The sequence below is a fragment of the Felis catus genome, chromosome A2, assembly GCF_018350175.1.
Source record: "Felis catus isolate Fca126 chromosome A2, F.catus_Fca126_mat1.0, whole genome shotgun sequence".
Taxonomy (NCBI): Eukaryota; Metazoa; Chordata; class Mammalia; order Carnivora; family Felidae; genus Felis; species Felis catus.
In genome coordinates, this window is record NC_058369.1 from 88,327,800 (window position 1) to 88,350,896 (window position 23,097).

The 23,097-nt window shown below is 35.5% G+C and overlaps 1 protein-coding gene across 5 annotated transcripts in view; it reads right to left on the reverse strand.

Moving 5' to 3' along the window:
• Window positions 1-1,631: 1,631 nt before the first annotated feature.
• SEMA3A (semaphorin 3A) overlaps window positions 1,632-23,097 on the reverse strand; it is a 481,474-nt gene continuing 460,008 nt past the window's right edge. For 4 of the 5 annotated variants that reach the window (XM_003982709.6, XM_019825395.3, XM_023250310.2 and 1 more), the window contains one exon: window positions 17,643-21,794. In XM_003982709.6, the coding sequence (XP_003982758.1) occupies window positions 21,339-21,794 (456 nt within the window). In that variant the 3' untranslated portion in view covers window positions 17,643-21,338. Of the gene's footprint in view, window positions 2,217-6,689; window positions 6,781-13,227; window positions 13,405-17,642; window positions 21,795-23,097 lie in introns of those variants that run through there. The other variant, XM_045052318.1, reaches the window with a different exon arrangement.

The window sequence follows — 23,097 nt, forward strand, 5'->3', positions numbered from 1 at the left end:
GGGGTGATTCTCCAAAGATGCTCTGTGGTCTATCAAAGAGTTCTTATCTGTAGTTCAGCTTCTCTTTCAGGTGTTTAGCTCTTTTAGATTCTGAAGTCTATCTGAGGGCAGAATGCTCAAACTACAACTGGCCTTTCTACTACTCACAGTTTTCAATGATTCTGGCAGAGAGGCAAGACTAACCTCAGAAAGAAATGTTTCTGCTCTTCTGTTCTGGACTTTCTGCCTCCCCCACCCCCACCTCCCGCTGCTTTTCTCCAGCATTGCCAGCCACCTAGAACATCATCTTTTTTTCCAACCCCGGAGTCAAACACCAATACTATAACTTGTCTTGGTGAAGAGAGATGTGTCATGTGGGATGGGGCAGAGGGGTGGCAAATGGGCTTATTAGGCTAGCAGATAGACTATTCCTTTTGTGGGACCTCAATTAATCCTACTAATGTTACTTTAGCTCCCTCTCACTCCAGGAACCCCTCATGGAATTTCTCAGGCTTCAGTCCTGTCATGTTTTAAAAACCCTACTCCGCCAAAGTTTGATAAGCTGACATTCTTCTACTTGATCAAAGTTTGTCTCTTTGCAGTCTATCAGAAATAGCTGATCTTGGGGTACCTGGGTGGCTCAGTCAGCTATGTGTCCAACTCCTAATTTGGCTCAGGTCATGATCTCACGTTTCGTGAGTTCAAGCCCCATATCCAACTCTGTGCTGACGTTGTGCTGTCTGCTTGGGATTCTCTCTCTCTCTCTCTCTCTCTCTCTCTCTCTCTCTCTCTCCCTCTGTCTCTCTGCCCCTCTGCTACTCTATTTCTCTCAAAATAAAAAAAATAACTTGGGGCACCTGGGTGGCTCAGTCAGTTGAGCATCTGATTCTAGATTTCAGCTCCAGTCATGATCTCACAGTTTGTGAGTTTGAGCACCACATTGGGCTCTACACTGACAGCGTGGAGCCTGCTTAGGATTCTCTATATTTCTCTCTCTCCCTCTCTCTCTGCCCCTCTCCCACGCTCTCTCACTCCATCAAAAATAAATGAACATTTAAAAAAAATAACTGACCTTCTGGAACTTTGCTTCCTATTTCTGCACATGCTCTTCATTTATTCAATTAAAAAATATATGTGTGTGTGTGTGTGTGTGTGTGTGTGTGTGTGTGTGTGTGTGTTTGCAGTTCTAGGGTATGATGTTAGGGAAGAAAAATATAACTGTGTTCAATATGCCTTTCTGTCCAATGCTATAGTATAATATCAAGTTATTTACACTTGCTACTATGCCATATATATACAAACACATACATACACACACATTTTTCATTCATACTCAAAGATGGCACTATTGATTCTAATATACTTGTTAAGAAAATTTAACATGTGTCTGGTAGTACTTTAACTTTAAATAAATCAATTAAACATGTGTTGAGTACTTACTACTATGTGTCTAGAACCAAACTAGGAGCTACAGATATAAAGATAAATAGGACACGCTTGTTTTCCTCTAAAAAAGCTCACCATCTGGTTAAGATGCCAGTCTGATAAAAATATAGAGTATATCTCTGTACAGATATATAATATAACGAGTACTAGAATAGGAGCATATTTGGGAAGTTTGAGGATAAGCAAAGATAAAATAAATAAAATGACCTATGCCTTTGAAGGATCAAGATTTTATTTCTGTCATTGTTTTTTTTGGTTTGCACTCATTGTCAGTTTTCCTCGGTGTTCTTCACTGGAGATCAGGGCCTGTCTTACTGGGAGGACAGTGGTGCTTTGGTTAAGGCTTCACAGTTTGAGTCACGTGGCTTCCTATGGTCATGGCTTTCTGAGCACACAACCCTTTCTTTTTTATACAACCTGACATTGACTCTGCCTCTTTGTCTTTTGAGCTGTATGAAATCGTTCCTTCAAATATGTCACTGTATCTTAACCAAGTGTCAGACTGAACTACTTGTTGCCATTGTTTTGCTGGAGACAAATCTAGGTGGCAGGTGCATTTCCTCAACACCTTTATTGTATTATTTTCTGCCTGGGGTCACAATATTTGATTTTAGAAATCATCTTGTTACTGCTTTTCTTCATATACACCTGGCCCAAAATAGCTTGAATAGAGTCCCAATTATATAGAACTAGAATGGGTTTTCCTCAGCCAGATCTTAGAGGCTCATACTTGCGTTTTCTCATGTGTGGCATAGACATTTCATGCTTCTGTTTTTTAAGAAGAGAAATACATGTTAAAAGCTGATTAAAATTTCATTATATGGAAGTATTAAGTTGCAGTTTCCTTTTTTACCTATTAGAGAATTTGGGATATTAACTAGCTGGTAGCTTTCAGAAAAGTGGAAATCATTCTGTATAAAATTGTTTTAGGTTGATATGTTTTCCTGATATTTCACATATCTTTATAAAAGTTTTATTTGATATTCTACAATACTTCTGAGATTATTTTCTGCATATTTTTGCATAAATATTTAATATAACTCTCTTTTCCTATTATCTCACTGCATTTAATTTGTTATAAATGTGATCAAGGTAATAAAAACTATTTAATTAATATAAGGTAGTAATAAAAATTGAGAGGTGGTTGAAATAGTGTTAATTGAAATATTTATCCAGATAGTTTATTCCAGATCGAGCCTTTGCCCCAGTATACCAGAGAGTATATTTTTCATTATATAGCTAACTGAAATGTATACCTGGTTAATTATCAGAGTTGGTTTAGTTAGCAATGAATAAGAAGCACAGAATCTTTAAAGGAAACAAGTGTTAAATGCTTTGGAGAAAAAAAATTCACCATATTTAAAACAGAATTTTGTTATATCCTAATGGGAAAGTCTTTTTTTTTTAAGTTTGATTTTACTTTTAAAATACTAGGTGCTCTAATAATATATAATTAAGATTAATAGTCTTCTCATTTCAAAAGTAGAGGAATTAAAGTTCTTTTATAAATGTACCTCTCATTTGAAACCACAGTCATTTGGAGAATTTATATAATATCAGCTTTCTCAATTAACGAAGAATTTGGGAAATCAATTCAAATAAGAAAATATAAATATCCAACTCTACTGGGTTTTCAGAGTTAAGAGATAGTGGCAGAAAAGAGTTGCTGTTAAGAAAACATTCCTGAGTAAGTCGATTGTCCACATTTTCCCATGTTAAGCTATCCCATTTATTCATTGGGTTTTATGTGACTTCCTTTCCCCTATCCAACCAGGTTTTATTCTCTAATAGCTCATAAGGAAAGTTAGAAAAAAAAGCATACTTTTTCATACTATGTATTCTAACAAGTAAGACCTTAAAGGCTAAAGAAATAAACGTTGGGTGCTGGTTTAATTAATCAGTATTTGCAAGTATACTTATTCACCTGTTTATTTTGGTTCTCCAACAGTTTATTTGGTTCTCCTCTACAGTGAAGGATTTTAATTTTGTGATTTATGACACCTACTATCTTTTAATAAAACAGGCGAATTTAGTAAATGAACTAAATTCATGTATGGAATCTACACATGTCAAACACTTTGACTCCATGTAATTACAACCTCAAATAGCATTAGTTAAGTTCTACCAACTGACACTGATTGAAACTATCACAGATTTACAACGCGTCATTTTCCCCCCTGGAGGTTCTTAATTCAGAGAAGGACACATGTTGAGATTCAAACTGAATGGGGCCAGTTCTCCATTAAATGGTTTCCACTTGATTCTGTGGTCATGGAACAAAATTTGTGAGTGAAAGCTCTCACATGGTTGGACAACAGGAATCAATTTAAATAGAAGGATGTGAAGGGTCGGTTAGCTGAGAATTTATATTATGATAGCATATGGTAGAGTTTGTCCCATATTAAAGGATTTCTGTGTGATATTTCAGTTTTAAGTAAACACACATTAGAGGTGCTCAAAAGTTGCTGAATTAATGACTTAAGGTGTATATTGTAATCAAAGCTTAATTGTTAATGATAATAGAAGGGAAGGGATATAGTACAAAAGTGGAGCTATCAAGTAACGTAACTACCAGTTTTCATATGTGTAATGCATTTTATTCCCCCACTTGGTACATCTGCCATTCCCAGTACTTTCACCACCTTAGTTTGTATATTAAAGCCACATGGAAGAGACTAATTTTCATCCACAGCTGGGGAAGTGCCTGGTTAGCCATTATGGCCTTCATACCAGTACTGACCCATGTTCTATTTTATGAAGCTATCACTGTCTCTTGTCAGGCTGATCCAAAGCATTAGCTGAAATCGCTCTTGCTCCTCTGTATATCTTTGTTTTAAGTTATAAATTGTCTTGTACCATCCTTGAAGATGAAGAATGAGTAACAAGTTTTTATTTCATTCTTCACGTGCACTTAGGGCCACCCAATCCCACTTAGCTGTATCTAACCACTAACTTCTTGCCTTCAATTTCCATAACATTTACAATGTGTAACACGTAATTGTGTGCTGACATAAATGAGCATTTTCCATCATTTACTATAGGCAAGGCACTGTGACTTACATATGAAGTACATAACATTTGTAAATCTTTATAAAAACCCACTGGACACCTACTGTTATTTTCAGTTATCAAAGATGACAAATAGTTTGCTAGTAAATAGCAAAGCCAGGCTTTATCTTTCATTCAGCAAATAGTTAATAAACACTATGTACAAAACACTGCTTGGTACTAAAGAAAATTGTGGGCTACTAGATACTAGTTATATACTTGTTTAATGTTTTATTGTCTGTTTCACACATTGAAATGGAAAAGCGCTTACTGTAGGAATTGTGTCTTCTTTTTTTTATCCACTAAATATTCAGCAGCTAGAACCATGCTTGGTTTGATGAGTAGTGCCCATCAAACATTTACTGAATGAACGAATGAGTGAATGAAACATGGTCTCTTGGAGTGATGATATATGGATCAGAGGTACAGAAAGAGATATCATCTGCAGAAAGAATTCCTTGTCCAGCAATACAAGCCCAATCTAAAAAAGGGGAACTAATAATTACTTCACAATCTCCTTTTATGTTCATTATATAATTTCACCACAGTTTTTTTTTTTAAGTATTAGATTAAATTAAAATTCCTTCAAAATTTTCCAAAATGCTAGAGGCGGAGTACAAAAATCAAACAACGAAAGGGTTTCACAACTCCCTAACAGTTGGGAATTACTGTAGGATGATCTGTAAAAAGATTTTACTTCATGTAAAGAAATCACACAGGAGTGGGTCTCCAGGGAAGAAGGCAGGTGCAGGTTGGCTAAAATTACGGAGTTTTTGTTACTCATGTGGATTCATGTAATGTTACATTCTTCAAGATAATGACACATTGAGATGTCTTTGAATTGAAAAATAAAATGTCAAAAACAAAAGTTGCCAAGAAATTCAGACTGAGACATTTTATGATGTGAAAATAGCCTTTGCAAAATCCCTGGATACTCATATCCTGAGAGGTCTTTACTTGCAAAGTTGACAGACTGTTGATGCTTTCCACCAGTACAAACCCATTCTCAAGATTGAACTCTTCCTGAAATACAGTTTTAAAAGCTGAACACATGTAGCTAAATATAAATTGTGCATAGCATCAGTTATGTGAAGGATGTGAGTAATCTAAACTGCTAGGATCTTTCCACATAAAAACAAAACAAGTATTAAGGAGGGATTAATAGGTATGAAATCATAAAAGTTACTAGTAGGCACACTGAAAAACAGAAAGTTACCAAGCTGAAATGTTTATGCCTGAAATTTCAAAAATATTTACACAAAGCATTCTATATGAGTGAATTTGTATAAATATTTCAATTACCATGGAGAAATATTTATGTTAACTTATACATTATAGAGACAGTGATAATTGATATGAAAAGCACCCTATAATCAATGCCTTCTACTACTTGTCCATTTTTTTTTGTGTAATGGGGCTAAGAATACTGAATCTCCCTGAGAGAAGGGAGTTTTTCCAGAATTACTTCTGAGATTCTTTCTAGACAATGTGATCTATCAATTGCTATAGTACGTACACCTCATGTTCTCTGAAAATGTTCATCACTTTCTATCACATGTTTCAGTTTCAACTCCTATCTCTACTTAAAGGTTTTAATCTCCTAGAAGTCAGATTTAACCTCTTGTGTGCAGAACAAAGTAAGGACTTAATAAATAATTTCTGAAAAAATTAATGAGATGTATCAATCTCTACTGGTCTTCCTGAACCTAGGGTCAATTCCACAACACATGTTTCATTGTTAATTTTTACATATTCTAAGATAGATGATTGTCATAATGCATTTGTTTCTGATTGATAAAGCCTAAGTTAACAAAGAGTATGGTGATGGTATGAATGCGTTATAGTATATAGGATGATTTTTTTTTAAGTGGGTTCAGATTGTAACCATAGTACAAGAGCCTAAATATCCACAATTGTAGGGAGAGATGAAAAGCTTTCTCAGTGAAGTGAAGTGAGTGAAGGTAAAATGAGGTTCATAGGCAGGCATAAGCGGCAGTAATCTGGATGATACAATTTGAGGCAGACACTTTCAGCCTCCCAAATACTTCTCATTTAATATTTGATGATACTATCACTTAGATTTTTAAAATTCTCTCAGTTAATAGCAATTATTTTCTTCATGTTCATATGTACAAACTGGGAGGTCATTAGAGACACATTTTTTAATCTTTTTGGAACAGTCCTATAATATTTGTAGTAGATCCTAAGGGACTTACTTGGTTTACTTCCTTTCCTTTGGCATCCATGGGACGAGTTTGAAGAAAGACTCAGAGGCCTATTTTCATCTCCTCCTTTAAAAAATGCACTCTAAGAAGTAAACGAGAATGATGCATTTGAATACTCTCACATTAGACAGAAGAAAGACTCTGGCACAAACCTTCCCCTTGTCTGAAGTCTGTCAGGGTTTATATTAACTCTTAAAAGGGATTAAGGGAATCTAAAAAAGCAGTGTAGACATATTGCTTCTGTTGTTCAATTATAATGGGACATGCCAGGAACTAGACTGTGTCAGGAATAGAAAGGCAGGGGCACTGGAGGAATTGGGAGGGCACCAACAGTGGTACCAGGGACCACTGTGATTTCCTAGAGCACATATGTAGTGTTGGGGATGTAAGTGTCAGCAAAGATGGACTCAAAAGAGTACACACAACAGTGTCATAGTCAGCTTGAGATGGGTACAGGTCTGTAGTCATAGAGGCTTGGAGTTGGGTTGGATGTAGAAGAGCAGCAGGACCTGAAAATGGGTTACAGCAGGGTCTCTGGACAGAACTTGGAGGGCCAGGCTTTCCAGGAAGAATCGACAACCGTGAGGTGCCATATTGTATTTTATTTTTCCAAATGAGTTGCCTGTGACTTTTGTGACAACGGTAGGGTTATTGGGTTTCTTCCCACTGGACTGTATATTCCTAGTGAAAGAAGGGCTATATTCCATTCTATTGGCAAACGATGTATGAAATGCAAAGATGAGGAAGGTGGTAGGTGCTTGAGATGTAAAGACTGTAGATTCTCCACAAGTAATTTTAGCTTTGAATTTAAGGTTTCTAAATGGTAGTTGCTTTCAAATTTGAATAAATGGAGAGAGGGCTCTCATGTTTGAATTAGTTAAAAGACACACACACACATACACACACACACACAAGCACACGCACACAGCTCTTTAAGAACACAGATAAAACAAACCAAGATTTGAAAACCTGTATTTCCAGCTAAGTAAGAAGCTTCCTGAACCAATCCCCTCATTTTTGAGATTAAGCCCAACAAAAATTCTCTTCCTTCTAGCATCAGTGTAACTCTCCTTTTGAAAATTCAGACTTCCTAAAGGAAGGAAGGAGAAATTGGTTAGCCTTCCACTTTCTTTCCTACTTCTCTCCCTACTTCCACTTTCTGGTATGTCCTCTGACCTCTCAAGCACACACAGCTCTTTTGCTTTGCCCTGGAGAGACATCCTTCCTCTCTGAAAGTGGTCAGAGTTCTCCTGCCCCTGTCCTCTGCCCTTGTCCTACATGGTCCTCTCTTTAGCCCCAGAATGGAAAGTGTCATTCTTCTGCCATGATGAACAATTTTCTTTTTTTTTTTTTTTCATGATGAACAATTTTCTAACACTTCTGACCACTTAAAGCCTTGGCCATTTTACATAACGATTATAAGTTATAAGCCACTGGCCACTACTCTGGGGGTCAGCACAGGAACTGACCAGGAAAGGAATATGGATTCTCCAGTGTACCTGGTCACCAAAATAGCTCTCAAAGGCTAATTGGTCCTTAAAGAAACTGTCACAAATATACGTCAAGACAACACATTGGTACTGGAGACCCAAGAATGGAGTGGATTGCCTACTATCAATAGAGTTTGGGATTTTTAATATCTCTAGCATTGGGTTTGGGTTAATGACATAGCTGTTAGTGCTATATGAGATTTTATCCTAGGGTTGCCCTTTTACGTTAAAAATATAAAAATATAACTTGATATTAAGTCATATGAAGAAACTGATACTCAATGGTACAAAAGTAATTATTTCGTGACTCAAGGACAGTAAACTAGCACCTCTTTGGTAGTGACTCTACTCTGTCCTTACAACTTCTCAATTAGTGTAGTCTGTCTGCTAAGGAAACATTCTTGTACCTCAAACTGCCCCAGACTCTCATTCCCAGTGCTCCCAATTTATCCTTTTTCCCCAAGAAAAATTTAGGAGTCTGTGTTACACATTAGCAAATCAGCAGTATTTTAAAATGATTTACAGAGAGCTTAAGAGAAAACTCACTTTTCAAATTCCATGGCTGGAAACTCCCTTGAGCTTTAATTTAAAGTCCTCACTTCCTGAAATCTCATTGACAGAAAACATCCAGTACTTCAGTTATAAATGTTTTTTTTGGAAGTGACTTTTAATAGGCCCACATTTTGCTGCTAATCAATCAACTATTTGCATAGAGACAATAGCATAGACACTTTTTCTTTTCTCAAGGACACATTCTGGTTGATAACAACGTACAGATCTGTGACAATGGTGAGTCTAACAAGAAGTTCATGTGCTGCTTCACACAGATAGTATCTGTTGCTTTGACATGCAACAGTGAGCGCAACATAAATAACTCCTCTACAGTCATACTTGAATTTGCCAGGAAAGATTCTTGGGGTGAATTTAACATTATAAAAACATTTGTATTGTACAACTAATGGTAGACACTGGTAATTTTTGCTGGCAGTGAACTGGTAAAGCTGCTGAAACCTTTGTAAATATCATCTGGTACTTAAACAATGCACACATGGATTTTATTTATGATGCTTTTCAATAACCCTGAACTTAGGGATCAGTTGGTTGTAGTGTAAAAAGCAGTAGTAGACCACCCAGGATGAAGTAAAAAATAAATCTTAGAAATATATGGCACGTACACATGAATGCATTGTTAATGGTGGTCGTGCTTTTAAGCGTTGGCTCTACACATTATTGGGATTTAATGGCACCGAAATATTGCAAGGAAATAGCATTTGATGACTGTTTTTGCTAAATTGCAGGTTTAATTTAAAAAAGTCTTTCTGTTGGTAATCTGAGTTGTTCTACTTATACGACATATTTAAATGACCACATTCTCCTCATAGAATTGAAATACTATAAAATTACTGGAAAACAAATGGCTGAGAAACTCAAGCAGTCAATCTCATACTCCTGCCACACTTCAGGAAGCCTACTATTGGAATATTCCAGGAAAATTAGTATTTTCGTTGTCCTAGGAAACTTAGAGGAAACGGGATGATGATGATAATACCTAAAAAGTATACTCTGTCATTGCACTGCACTCCCTCTATTAAGAATGTTATTTAAAAACTAGATAAAACTACTTATACAGTTGATATTTTCCATATTCTTTTTTATCCAAAAACAAACACAGGAAGCACCACTTTTTAAAATCTGAATAATGGAAGTATCTTCTAAGTGAAATTCTCCCTCCTTCAATCCAGCCAGTATCACTTTGGGTAAGTTACTTAAAACTCTACTTTCTTTTTTTTTTTTTTAATTTTTTTTCAACGTTTTTTATTTATTTTTGGGACAGAGAGAGACAGAGCATGAACGGGGGGGGGGGGGGGGGGAGGAGGGGCAGAGAGAGAGGGAGACACAGAATTGGAAACAGGCTCCAGGCTCCGAGCCATCAGTCCAGATCCTGACGCGGGGCTCGAACTCACGGACCGTGAGATCGTGACCTGGCTGAAGTCAGACGCTTAACTGACTGCGCCACCCAGGCGCCCCTAAAACTCTACTTTCAATCAAATATGTAATAGTTGGTCTTCATCAATGGGCTAAGTAATTTTTATCTGATATTCCAGGGCCCACGTGTCTTAGTGTCTCATCTCCACCCCTTGTGCCAACAGACCCTGGAAATAAGTAAGCCTTCTTAGGATTTGGACAGGAGAAAGCCTATGGGGGTGAGTGAAGTCTTGAGAAATTAGCTATGAAATACAGTAAGGCTGATCTAAAGTTGTGCCCTTAATGAAAATGAGATGCAATTCTATAGGAATGAGTCACTTAGAGCACTGCTGTGCAGACATTAATGTAGGCCCGAATCATCTGGAGACTGTTCCAATTCCACAAGCCTGTGATAGGTCCTAGGGATCTGTAGTTCTGTTAAGCTCCCAGGTGCTGCTGCTGTCAGCAGTCTATACTTCAACCACATGTTTTGAGTAGCATGGACTTAGTGCACGGTTGACCAAAATAGAGAAGACAAGCAGAGATCAATAGCACACAAAGTTGGGATCTCCAGAAGCATAAAAAGAGGAAGAAGACAGGAACACAAGCATTTGCACTGTTAATAAAAGATGATCACTGTGTTCTTTTACGCCTTGCCTTCCTTTGAAGATCAAAGCACTTTCTTCCCTTGCCCATCCCAGCCACTATTGTCTCTTTCTTCATATTCTCATAGCATTTGAGGTTCTCCTGCTCCTGTGTTCTCAAAATGTCTAATTTTTAAGCACTCTCTTCCAATCCCTTAATATTATGTTCAATATGTTATGTTATCAGGTGGCCAATAAATGAAAGTTGTGTACAAGTTGAGTTGTGTTGTATTCGGTGAAAGATATTTAAACATAGCAGGACTGATCAGGAGCACTGAGAAATCTAGAGCCTAGAAGACACCCAGAGAGCTGACTTAGACTTAAGCCATAAAAGAAAGTCCAGTTCAATTTTCTCTGAAAGTTCTTCTCAGGGCTCCCATGAATATGTATACTGCCCATTGGCTTTGACCTTCCTGCTCTTTTCAGTTTATGGACAGTATAAAATACTTTTTCATAGTTCTTATTCTTTTTCTTCCTTCCAGCTTCTCTGATATTTACAGTAGTCTTTCCTGGGGACCCAGCCCAAATGGTCTCTTAAAATTCCTATGAACGGAATAATTCAACTTCAAAGCTGCATTGTTATTTCATCTCTTTATGCTGCTTTTTATCAATTTCCAAGATAGTTAAAGCTGAAAGACAATACTTCAAACAAAAAGCAATTATTTAAGAAGAATTACCAAATAATTGAAGCCAATCAGTGTTCACACTTTTGGAACTTTTATTCTTTCCTACTAGACCTTGAAGCCCGTCAGATTCTGCTGAGACCTTCGTATTAGTGAACATCTGGATCATGTCATAGTTTGGTCTAATTTTTGCCTAACAGTTTCTTTGTGGATTTGCCTCCCACAACACATATGGTTTATTTCTTATGTTTATCCTTAGCTTGGCAGGGTTTTGAGGTGTCATGTCTCTTTTCATCTCTACTTTTTAAAGGGAGTGATTTTGCATAAATTATTATCTTTCTAGGTGTGAATTATGGTAGTGCTCTTTTTCATGTGTTCTTTACAGACTATGAATACATTCCTGTTCTTACAGTTTCTTCCTCTAAGTTATATCTTATTTCAAGAAATTCACTGTCTTTCTACACTATTTTTAATTTTGATCCTATTTTGGAAAGTTCTTCATCAACACTTGCAATTGCTTAGACTATATCTTGAGATTTTGCATATATAGAAGCACACTTAATGTAATATACTTTGTTTATTTGAGACTATATAAAAAGAAATATTTTGTTTTCTAGAAGACTGTTTATGAAATAACATAGAAATGTCTCATTTTCTTTTTTTACATTTTTTAATGTTTATTTATTTTAAGAGAGAGAGACAGAGGCGCAAGTGGGGCAGGGGCAGAGAGAGAGAGGGAGACATAGAATCTGAAGCAGGCTCTAGGCTCTGAGCTGCCAGCACAGAGCCTGACACAGGGCTTGAACTCACAAGCTGTGAGATCATGACCTAAGCTGAAATTGGATGCTTAACTGACTGAGCCACCCAGGTGCCCCAAGAAATGTCTCATTTTCAAGCTTGGAGAGCTAACTTTGAAAACTGTATCACACACACACACACACACACACACACACACACACACACACACACGATTGTACAGAACAGTTGGCTAATTCACCTTTAGGATATATCCTGTGGGGTGTTGATGGCAAATAGTAGTTCTAAAAAAGTAGAAAGTAAAAGTTGACCTAGTTGGAAATTAAGATAAATGTGTTGACATCTTAATTTAATGACGTTTTATGAGAGGATAAAATTCAAGCACATAAGTTCTTTATCTTTAATTGGGAGTCCCTTAGCATTTCTTTTGAGACTTTTTAGGGGAAAAGCCAAGTAGAAAAGTCCTCAAGTTAATGATGTGACTGAGGGAAACTACTGTTATGGTTACAATTGTTACTGTAGAATGTAAAAAGGGAGGAATTATAGATGTAAGAAACCAAGACAACAAGTGGAGGGGTAAATGTCTTGAGAGGGTGGCAGTACATATACTCAAGAGCATTTTTTAAACATGAAAGAACATCTTTTTTCTCATTATCAAGACAGAACTGAATAAAAGTGAATATATATATCAGTAGTGTTGTATGTCAATGTTAATTATTACCCCACCTCTATGAAAAAGTCTTCTATCATCTCTCCTACACAGATGAAAGAACCAAGGTAGTATCTATTCTACAGATGGGACTGAAGCCCGGTGGTTAGGGGCATAAGCTCACCAAGTAAAGGAATAGAAATGACAGGTTTGCTTGTGTCTAAGGCCATTGATTATTTATTTTGCCTTATGAAAGAGGTGTTCTCTGCCTCTGAATCAACCCATATTCCATTTGCTCCTTCATCTTCTGAGACTTAAATCATATTTATAATAATGACTTATCCTTATTCCTTGAAACTGTGTTCTATTTTCTTTTATCTGTCCAGAGCTGATGTCACTTACCCTTGAACTTTTATTTCTATGTGCCATTAAAATCTCCCTGGTCTCAGGTTGATGACTGAAGATGAATTGGAGAAATAGGTCAATTAACTGTGGAATCAAGGTGCTAGCTGGGTCACAGGAGAGGCCATTTAATTTTGCAAGATGGACCGTTAACTGGAAGGAGAGATGTGCCAGATACTGTAGAAGGTGGAAGAGAATTGTGGAAATTATTTGTAACAGTAATTAATTTTCAATTATATCATCTTGATATATGCACCAAGTAAAAACATAAGTTAGAAGATTATATATATTTAAGTTGAATACATATATACATGGGATGATTATAATTACTACTGTTGAAAACTGAGAATCTATGTAGGATTTCTTCTGGCACTTATTGACATAGGTATTGATAATTGTTATATACCAAGAAGTAGCAAGTCAATGAAAAAGTATTTATAAAGTTGATCTAGGTATATATTTTTATTAAAATGCCCCAAATTTTTAAAGTTTGTTTGTGGGATATTATCCTTGACATGTTAAATTATTGTGTAAGGGTACTGTTTCTCACAAGTGTATTTAAAATCGTTATTTAAAAATTGAAGTATTTGCTAACAAATATTTTTCATTTATAAAAGCAGACTTTATAAATGCCTGTGTGATTCCAAAATTATTTTTTTCTTCTTTTGGTCACATAGTTAAATATGTGAAGAAAGCTCATCTTGTATCAATTAGAATATTCTCCTTTTTTTGCCTCATTTCAAATATTTAAGAAAGATGCATGAAGAAATCAGTATTTTTTCTTTGAAGTCTTTTTGTTAGAGAAAGTGAATTACAGACATCTATTCCATTGTTTTATAACTGAACATTTGACCAACTTTTCATTGGTACTTTCATTTTCCCTGTTTATATCTTACATTACCAAGTACCCAAGTCAATAAATTTTTTTCTTGGATGTACCTTGTTTTTGGATGATCTAAACTAATGCTTATTGTAGGGGCAATTCATTAAAAGTTTAAGAGATTATTTTCACTATGTGATTCAATAAATCATAAAAAGGTGATAAAAAGGTTCTGTTCCAATTGGATCAAATAACAAGATTGTAATCAGGGGTTTACAGTTGGCTGAGAGTTAGATCTAAGACAAGCCACTCGTGATTCTTCTCTCCTACAAAGTTGGGATAATAAAGTTGCCCTACTTCATATAAGGAGAATTGAATGAGAACACAACAATACCTTGAACGTTATACAGTGATATAAAAAAATGTAATATTACTATCACTAAGCAGTAAGTAGCTTTAGTAAGGCTTTATAATGCTCTATACTTCTGCTTACATTCATTTCATTAAATATTACAATATTAAATTATAAAACAATTCAGTATTTTATAGATTGTACTTAGATTTAATATGTACTGCTACAAATCAGTTAACTTCATGAAAATGTATAAACATTTCCTTTACACAAGTTCAAGAATGTTACTTCTTAGTAATGAATACAGAGCTACCTGATATGACATAATTTTAACAAATTTTGTCTGGTGACAAAGGGGAGCTTAGGAAGAAACCAGTGTGGAAACAATTACAAATTATATTCCATTCTCCAATGAGGGGAGTAGGGTATGTTACACTTTGAATAATTAGAGATTTTGTAATCTAGGGAATTTGTTGTTGTTTGTTTTGTAAATTCTAGAGAGGCTAACAATAACATAAAAGAGAAACCTTAATCAATCATGGCACGTATCTCAAGTAAGTGACTAGACTATTATCTTGGTCAAAATATAATAATCTTGGATATTTACTCAAACTCTTCTGAATAAATATTATTTTATAACTTTAAGAATTCAATATACTCTTTGACAGTACACTTTTTCATATGGATGCCAGTTTTTATTTCTGATACTGTATTAATACTCACTAAGTAATAATTTAACCTATTTCCTCGGCCAAATAAAATACAACTAATTTCAATAACCAACCATTAGGGTCAAAAGTAACGTAAAAAGAAAATGAGCAATATTTCTGAAATTGGTAGATGACAATATGCACATTTGAAAGGTAAGATTTTTTTTTTTTACCACTTTTAGCCAGTGTACAAATTCAAGTAAAATTTATGGAATGGTACAGAGAGACCCATATTAATTTGTTGAAATTTATCAGCAATTTAAAAACACTGAAAGAAAAAAAATATTTCAGGACTAATGAAAGTGTCATTCTTTTACTGAAATTCAAGGATGGAAACCTCCTAAAAATTGAGGTGTAATAAAAAATACCCTAAAATGGAAATGATGCTTGATTTTAGACACACAACTTAGTCTAAAACAGTGCAAGCCTTTCTGGAATTAGTCATCAACAAAACGATTGAAACATTAAGAACCGAGATACACAAATGACAGGGACTTTTTTTTTTTTTTAATGTATTTACTTGAGGCCTAATGCTTTAGTGAGATTTACAAAGAGAAGATGAAGTTGAGACTTCAAATTACCCAAATTGGAAGGACTTAAATACATTTATGAAAACTTGTGCTTAGGTACTGTATAAAATACAGTGTGTCTGTAAGTATAATGTTTAGATTAAGAGAAATAAAATACCTTCTTGTGTTATGTGAGAAAAGACTTGACAGTTTAATATAATGGTGGTGTTCCATTGACAATTTCAAGAGGTAGCTAAGCCTCCTCATTTTCTTGACTTTTTCTTTTTTGTTTTGTTTTATTATTATTATTATTGTTATTATTATTATTTTTACACAGGAGTCTCTGCCTGTCAACTATGTGCACTAACCTCACCTGTATCATTGTTTAGCCCTGAAGCCCTCCATCTAGGGTATCCATTGAATAAACGAAGACTTCATATTTTAATGCCATCTTTGATGATGTCTTGTTTGTGGGCCACCTTGTTAATTAGCAATGTTGGAACCTGCGTCTGAGTGGACTAACGCTAGACGAGTTGGGCGATGCTGAAAGAAGGTGACGTATAAGGGAAGATTTCATTTGAACTGTGTTAGACCAGCATGAGGAAGCTGTCTTCTCCCAGCCACTCACGTGTGGAATTCCGAATTCTGCAAAAGCAAGATTGGTTGAACTAGAAAGGAGATTATGGCATAAAGATTAGTTCAAAAATACTGTGGGAATACTGCCCATTGCTATGACTCCAGCTAAGTAAAGACAAAAGAGGTCAACATGAAGAGGGAAGATAGGGAGGGTGAACAAAATGGGGAGGGGGTAGAGAGAAGCGGAGTGAATGACACCATGTGCCAGTGATGAGAATGTAGGGTGCAAACAGAGGGCAATAAACCAAAATCAGGGAAAAAATAAACAAACCCAACACTTTCTCGGTAGTGGGGCATTTTATTTTTGCTTATGAACTCTATAATTTATTTGGAATACCTGTTCCCATAATAAAAGCATTTATTTTCACACCTCTCTTTCATTCTTTTTTCTGCTCTTCTTTTGCTTTATCTGGGCACATTTCTCATGTATGTCAATTCCCAGACTGCATGTCACTTATCTATCTTCTGAAGCTCTCCGTGCTCTCTTGAAATTCATCCCTTCCCCTGTGATCTCACAGCACTTTTATCCTCTGTTTGCATTTGGCACTCATCACATTGTGACCTGGTTCTTTCCAACAGTGATTTATTGAGCTTCTTCCCCATGCCAGCCATCATGATAGGAACTGGGGGTAGAGATAAATTAGATACAGACCCTGTGCTCAAGTAGCTTACAGTCTAGAAAGGGATGGGGGTGTAAACAAAGAAACTACACCTTTGTGATAAGTGTGGCAACAAAAAGTATAGGCAAGGCACAGATTTAGTGCAGAGAAGGTGGTTAATTTCATCTAGAGATGGAAGGATCAAGAAAGACTTGCCAAATAGCATCAATGAGTATGTGTGGTAAGGTGTAAAATATCCTCATCGCCTACCAGTGCCTAGTACATAGTAGGCAGAAAAGATCTACCAACATAAATTAATTGCACAGGTAGGAGTCTGGGTCTAAAGTTCAAAGGGTCTAGAAGCCTAATTTCTTTATATTCGAAATCATCTTTTTGTTTGGTTGGGTTCCATTTGGTGCCTCTCCTTTTGCTTGTGCGTGCTTGCATGTCTGAAATTAAAACCAAGCTGTTTTCTTTGGGCTGGCTGACTGTGAAAATGGCCATACCATTCCTGTGGCTTCAAAGATTCATCATAGGTCCTCTTAGTATATTACTTTATTTTTTTATGTTTGTTTGTTTTTTTTGAGAAAGAGAGAGAGAGAGACATAGTGCAAGTGGGGCGGGGGCAGGGGCAGAGAGAGAGGGAGACGCAGACTATGAGGCAGGCTCCAGGCTCTGAGCTGTCCTTACAGAGCCCGATGCGGGGCTCAAACTCATGAACCGCAGAATCATGATCTGATCTGAAGTCAGACCTTTAAACCAACTGAGCCACGCAGACGCCCCAGTATATTAACTTTAAAAAAGTATGTGTCTTTAATTAACTAGTGCAAGAAAATTGTTAGAAAGCAGATAAACTAGTAGGCTTTTGCAGACTTTGTGAAAAACAATGTTTTCCTTTTTATGGAAACACGTATTTTGCAAACATTAACAATGAATTTGGATAATTATTACAGCTTTAAAATAAAAAGCATGGATGCCTTTGGCATTAGGCCACTTTATATCTAACACATGATAACACAGTAAGATGATGTTGAATCTTGTTAAGTTTGTCTTTGAAGACATCACAATGGATAATTTCCATTAAAGTTTGAATGCAAATTGTGTTTTAAAAATGAACTCATAAAACAAAGCTTTTAAAATGTTATACTAATCACTTCATATTGATGAAATGCTTGCTTATGACCTTAAGGATAGGCAATTTCAGTAACAACTGTTGGCCATCCTTGTCGATCCTGAATGAAACCAAACTGAGCATGATAATGACACATTATAGAATTTCATCCCTATATTTCCTCTTTTAGGCATGACATAAAAAATAACAATATTTAACTTAAAGGGCATAAAAATGAACATCATCACCATAAATATAGAACTCAGTTTACAGATGACTAGAACGGAGAAATCTGCTAGCTGATTATGTAGCAACCTGACTCTGGTTCTCAGCATTTTCTAAACTTATGTTCCTTGACACCATATGCTACAGGGAACAGTAAAGACATCTGAATTCAAATATTTTGAAGAAATGTGTATTTAGCAACTGAATACATGCTAAAAGGAATAATTTACAGCAGCAGTTTCATTACATTTTTCTCTCCAGTTTTCTAGTTCCCATCTGAAATGCAGTGATAAATACAGATATGGAACATATTTACTACCTGGCAAAAAACATGCTTATTGAATGGGCACACACCCTCCGTCCTTAAATAGCACATAAACCACCTTGTCACCTGTGTGGGGAAATCTTGCATTTTAGGGTGATATTGAACACATTGAAATGGAGTCCCTATAAAAAGTTGAAGTTTACTGTCCTTCCTCTTCTTTTCAAAATTATTTACATCTCTTCTGCCTAATGTGTAGGTAGCAAAAATATTAAACACATACCATTGAAAATCACTAAATAATACATAAAGTAGCATTAAGTGTGCATTTACATGCATTTACATTATACATTTGATTTCAACTGGGCCATCATTTCTCTGCTGCGATGTACCTTTTTCCAATCTTAAGAGTGCTGTCATAACTTGCTTATGTTCACATGAGTGTCTTAACAAAGTTTCAACTCTGATGATACATGCATATGCCAAAGTCTATTAAAATTAAGTGGGACGTTGATTATTTTTCGTGCAAACTGTCCCCTCTTAATACACACTGGCAGATTATGACTGTAATAAGAGCTATCTACCTGCAAGTTATATCAATAATTTTCTCCGAAAACTTAGACCTGATAGTTTATAAAGACATGCAAGTAGATTTCCTTGTTTTGTTTCTTTTCTTTGAAGTCTAGACTTACTTTCTCTGGGTATTTCATAATGCTTAACAAAATGCGTTCGGATATTGGAAGGCATCCCTTCCATCCCTTCAAGTCCACTATTTTTGAGGACTACTATGAAATAAGATACTTCTGTTATTGCAAATCTGTTTCAGTTGAAAATTCAGAAGGAAATGCAACACCAAATTTTAGCACAGTTAAGATACTCCATGAAAATAGAAAAAAAATACCTATTTTTGGAGCCCTCTTTGTTCTTTGATTTGTATTTCAAACGTTGCTTTTTCTCTACAGAAATATGTCCTTCAAATAATTTAAAATTCAAATACCGTTTAAGGATGTACTTCTGTAAGTAACACCGGATTAATCAATGGAGCCTAAAATTGAATGTAGAATATTTTTAGACTTTCATTTGAAATAGGCATTAACAAATTGTTTATTCAGACAACTAAATTGAAACATGAGCTCCCATCTGTGAAATATTTCAGCTGAGAATTTTTTTAAAAAAATTCACTGTAGTCTGAGGTGAGAAATTAATGCTGAGTTAATTAGAATCCCAAGACAGCTAGAGTTAGAATTTCAATGCCGCTTTCATTAATTAGCAAGAAGTTGTTTCCTTTGCAGTTTTGTGCATGATGAAGAATCTAGGGAGGGATTCCTGGAAAGGTGAGTGCAGTGCAAAAGAAACTATCATAATGCTGAAGGCCTTATAAACCTTGAAGTCAATGATTCTCAAGGAATCATGTTAGGACAAGGGACGAGGCAAGTCCTTTATTGAACATCTTTTACCTTATTTTATAAGTTGTTGGAGGAAACAAAAAGCTTTACATGACTTAAGTGTGAGTTGTGTCCCAGAAAACAGTTTGTATAAAAGTCACTCCCATCAACATGAAATGAATCAAGATGATCTGTTTTAAAACAGATCATTGCTTTAAACAAGATGAGGTAAGAGACAGCTGATACAGACGTAAACAGAGTTGGAAAATTTGCTTTTAAGATGTTGTTCTGAATATTACTGATCTCTTTCAAGAAAATTAAGTGACACAAATGTAATTCCTAAAGGAATAATGAGAGTTTTTATGTCTCAAATATCATGCGGGTTTTCAAGCACAAAATTAAGAGATTTTCTGTTAATGCTATATTAAAACAATGCTTATTATTTTCGTGAAATACGCAGTTCCTTTTCTCCTTATTGAACCATTAGGTGCAACACAATGCATTGAACAAATCAAAATTGTTTCTCCTTTTTCTTCTGGTTAAATGTTCTGTTTTTTTCTAAGAACATTATGCAAGTTAAAATTAATTTTGATCATGCTTAAAGAAGGGGGGTGTTATCTGTTTGAATTCCTCAGAGAAATAAAGCATAATTTATGTCCAGGTTTTAGGAATCAACTGTTAATGATGTTTATGTGTTTCTTGAACAAAATCGGCTATCCCTCTTGCAGAACTAAAAACACAATGTCAGGGGGAAAAAAGCAGCACACAATTGGAATTTGTAAAACAAAAACTATAGAGCACAATAACTATAAGACAAAAACCTACTCTAGCTTAGAAAAGAGCTAATTTTTACTGCATATTTGTCATGGTACATTTAAATTATAGTTTTAATAAAATACATCTTTAGATCAAAGCTGAAAGAAGACATCAGTAGTAGATCAGTGTATTCCATTTTTCCTCTGGATGATGGATGGTTTATGTTTTTTTATATTTCCACAGACCATTTCATTCAGTCTCATTTTACTCCTCCAGTACATATAAACACAAGTGCTGGTAGACAAAAAATATCCTTGAATCCAACTATATTTTGGAATATTCATCAGCTTCATAAATCCATGCAGTTTATTTTAGACTTTTAGTTCAATAAAATGGCTTTGCTGATGCAGTTCTTCTTCTTTAGATGGCAATATGGCAAATGACATTTTTATTTCTCAGGCAAAGAAGAAAGGGAAACCTGTACAATGAAATCTCATAGGAAACATTAAGTCTGCTAAAGTGAACCTCTGCGTTCACCTGACCTCTATTAGGTGTTGGTATTAGGAGGAAAGCCTGTTAGGAAAGTTACTCATGGATTTAATTTATAATTGGTGGAACTCAGTTGCATTTCCCACCATTGTAAACATCCACATAATGCCATGAAAAAAGTTCATGTATATTGCATTTTTTCCAGTTATTGTCTAGGCAAGTTTCTACTTGTTTGAGGTTTCTAGAGGTAATGCAGCTCAGACACTCCTGGGTGCCCTCTCAAATTCGTGGGTCCGCCTGTTTCTACCTTTCTTGTTTTCCTGCAAGTGCTTCCATTTGTTATTGTTCCCCTGGGCATGTCCTGGCCTTTGCCGACGTTGTTTTCGGTCCCTTTTCCACACTTGTTCACAGAACTCATCCATTGTGTTCAGATTGGGGTGGTTGATGAGCTGCATGAAGTCTCTGTACCAGACCTTCTGGCTAGGTGTCATGCTGTTGGACATTTCTTTGGTCTTAGAGCCATCTCCATCATCATCTTTATGAAGAAGCTCTTCCAAATGTTCTGTGTCGATGACTTCCAGGGTCACTTTCAGAAGAGTTTGCATGAAACCATGTTCCACAGCATGGCAGAGGTAATTGCCTGAATCCTTCCGCTGTAGGCTACGCAGTAGAAGGCCTTGTTCTGTCCTGATGATGTGATCATCCACTCTGATCTGGCAGAAGAAAACGGTAGTAAAAATATACATATTTAAAAGAAACAGAAGTTCTAAAATGCTGTCTCAGTAAAAACTTAGATTATGTGTTGAGGCACATTTTAAAGTTGATAAAATTTCTAGCTGAAGAGAGATGATACCATTTCCCCATCAGAAAAAGAGTTAGAAATTTCTGTAAATTGTTTTTAAGATACAATGGAAAATATTGGTTATCTACTATATTAATAGAAGTTTTCATTATAATAATTTAAGATATTCAAGATAATGAAAGGACACAGATATACTTTATTTTATAAACTTGAAAGAAGGTATATAAATATAGGAGAAAGTTAACATTAAATCTTGGAAATACAGAACCATGATATTCGAAAACAGGACAGCATTAGAATGAACTCAGAAGATTTGAAAAAATTTAAGAATCAGCAGTTGAGCAAGAAGAAAAATGCATAGGAGTACATGCTTAATAATTATTTATTCAGTTTTCTTAAGTCTCAGGTGTGTCATAAATATAAAGATATGCTCTTGAATGTACCTAACCTTACTTTTATTTTGAATACGGTTTACAACAGACATCTCGGAAAGGCCTAAGCTGATAGTGTATAAAATTGTATAAAATCAACTTCAACGTTTGTAGGGTGTGATTACATATTCAACGATGCTTCAAATGTCAAAAAAGGGAGGGTTTTATATTCAGATTATGTTTGTAAAATTATCTGCACAGAATACATTCACAAATACCTACACAGTCCGATTAGTTACCCTTATTTAATATTTTTTAAAAGCTTAAAAGGCTCAGAGTATGGAGATTTTCTCTGTACGATTCTTTAATTTCACACAGGAATAAATGAATCAATCCATTGATGAGGAAGATCTGTCTGATGCTTCACGTATAGTTCATACTTCATGTATAGTTCATACTCTTTATCCTAAAACTCCTAGCCCCTGTTCCAAAACCTCTCCTCCTCATTTGAGAAGAAAGTCAGTAGAGAAAATAAAACATGTTTGGATAACAGAATTAATTGAACAAAAGTTAAAATTAGTAGAGGATTTCTTTCTTTCTTTTTTTTTTTTTTTGGTACAAAAATATAGATAACATACTTTCTTTGTAGATAATTACAAGGAAAAAGAAGACTCTCAAATATATCTCCAAATGGATTCTGGGACAAATTCTTATCAGCTCACCTTTGTTTCTCCGGTTCCTAGCACAAAGCCTGTCATATGATCAGCCTTCAGTGAATGCTTGTTTAATGAATGGACTATTGATGGGTTAAGAAAAGGATAAAGATTCACAGTATTTTTTTCA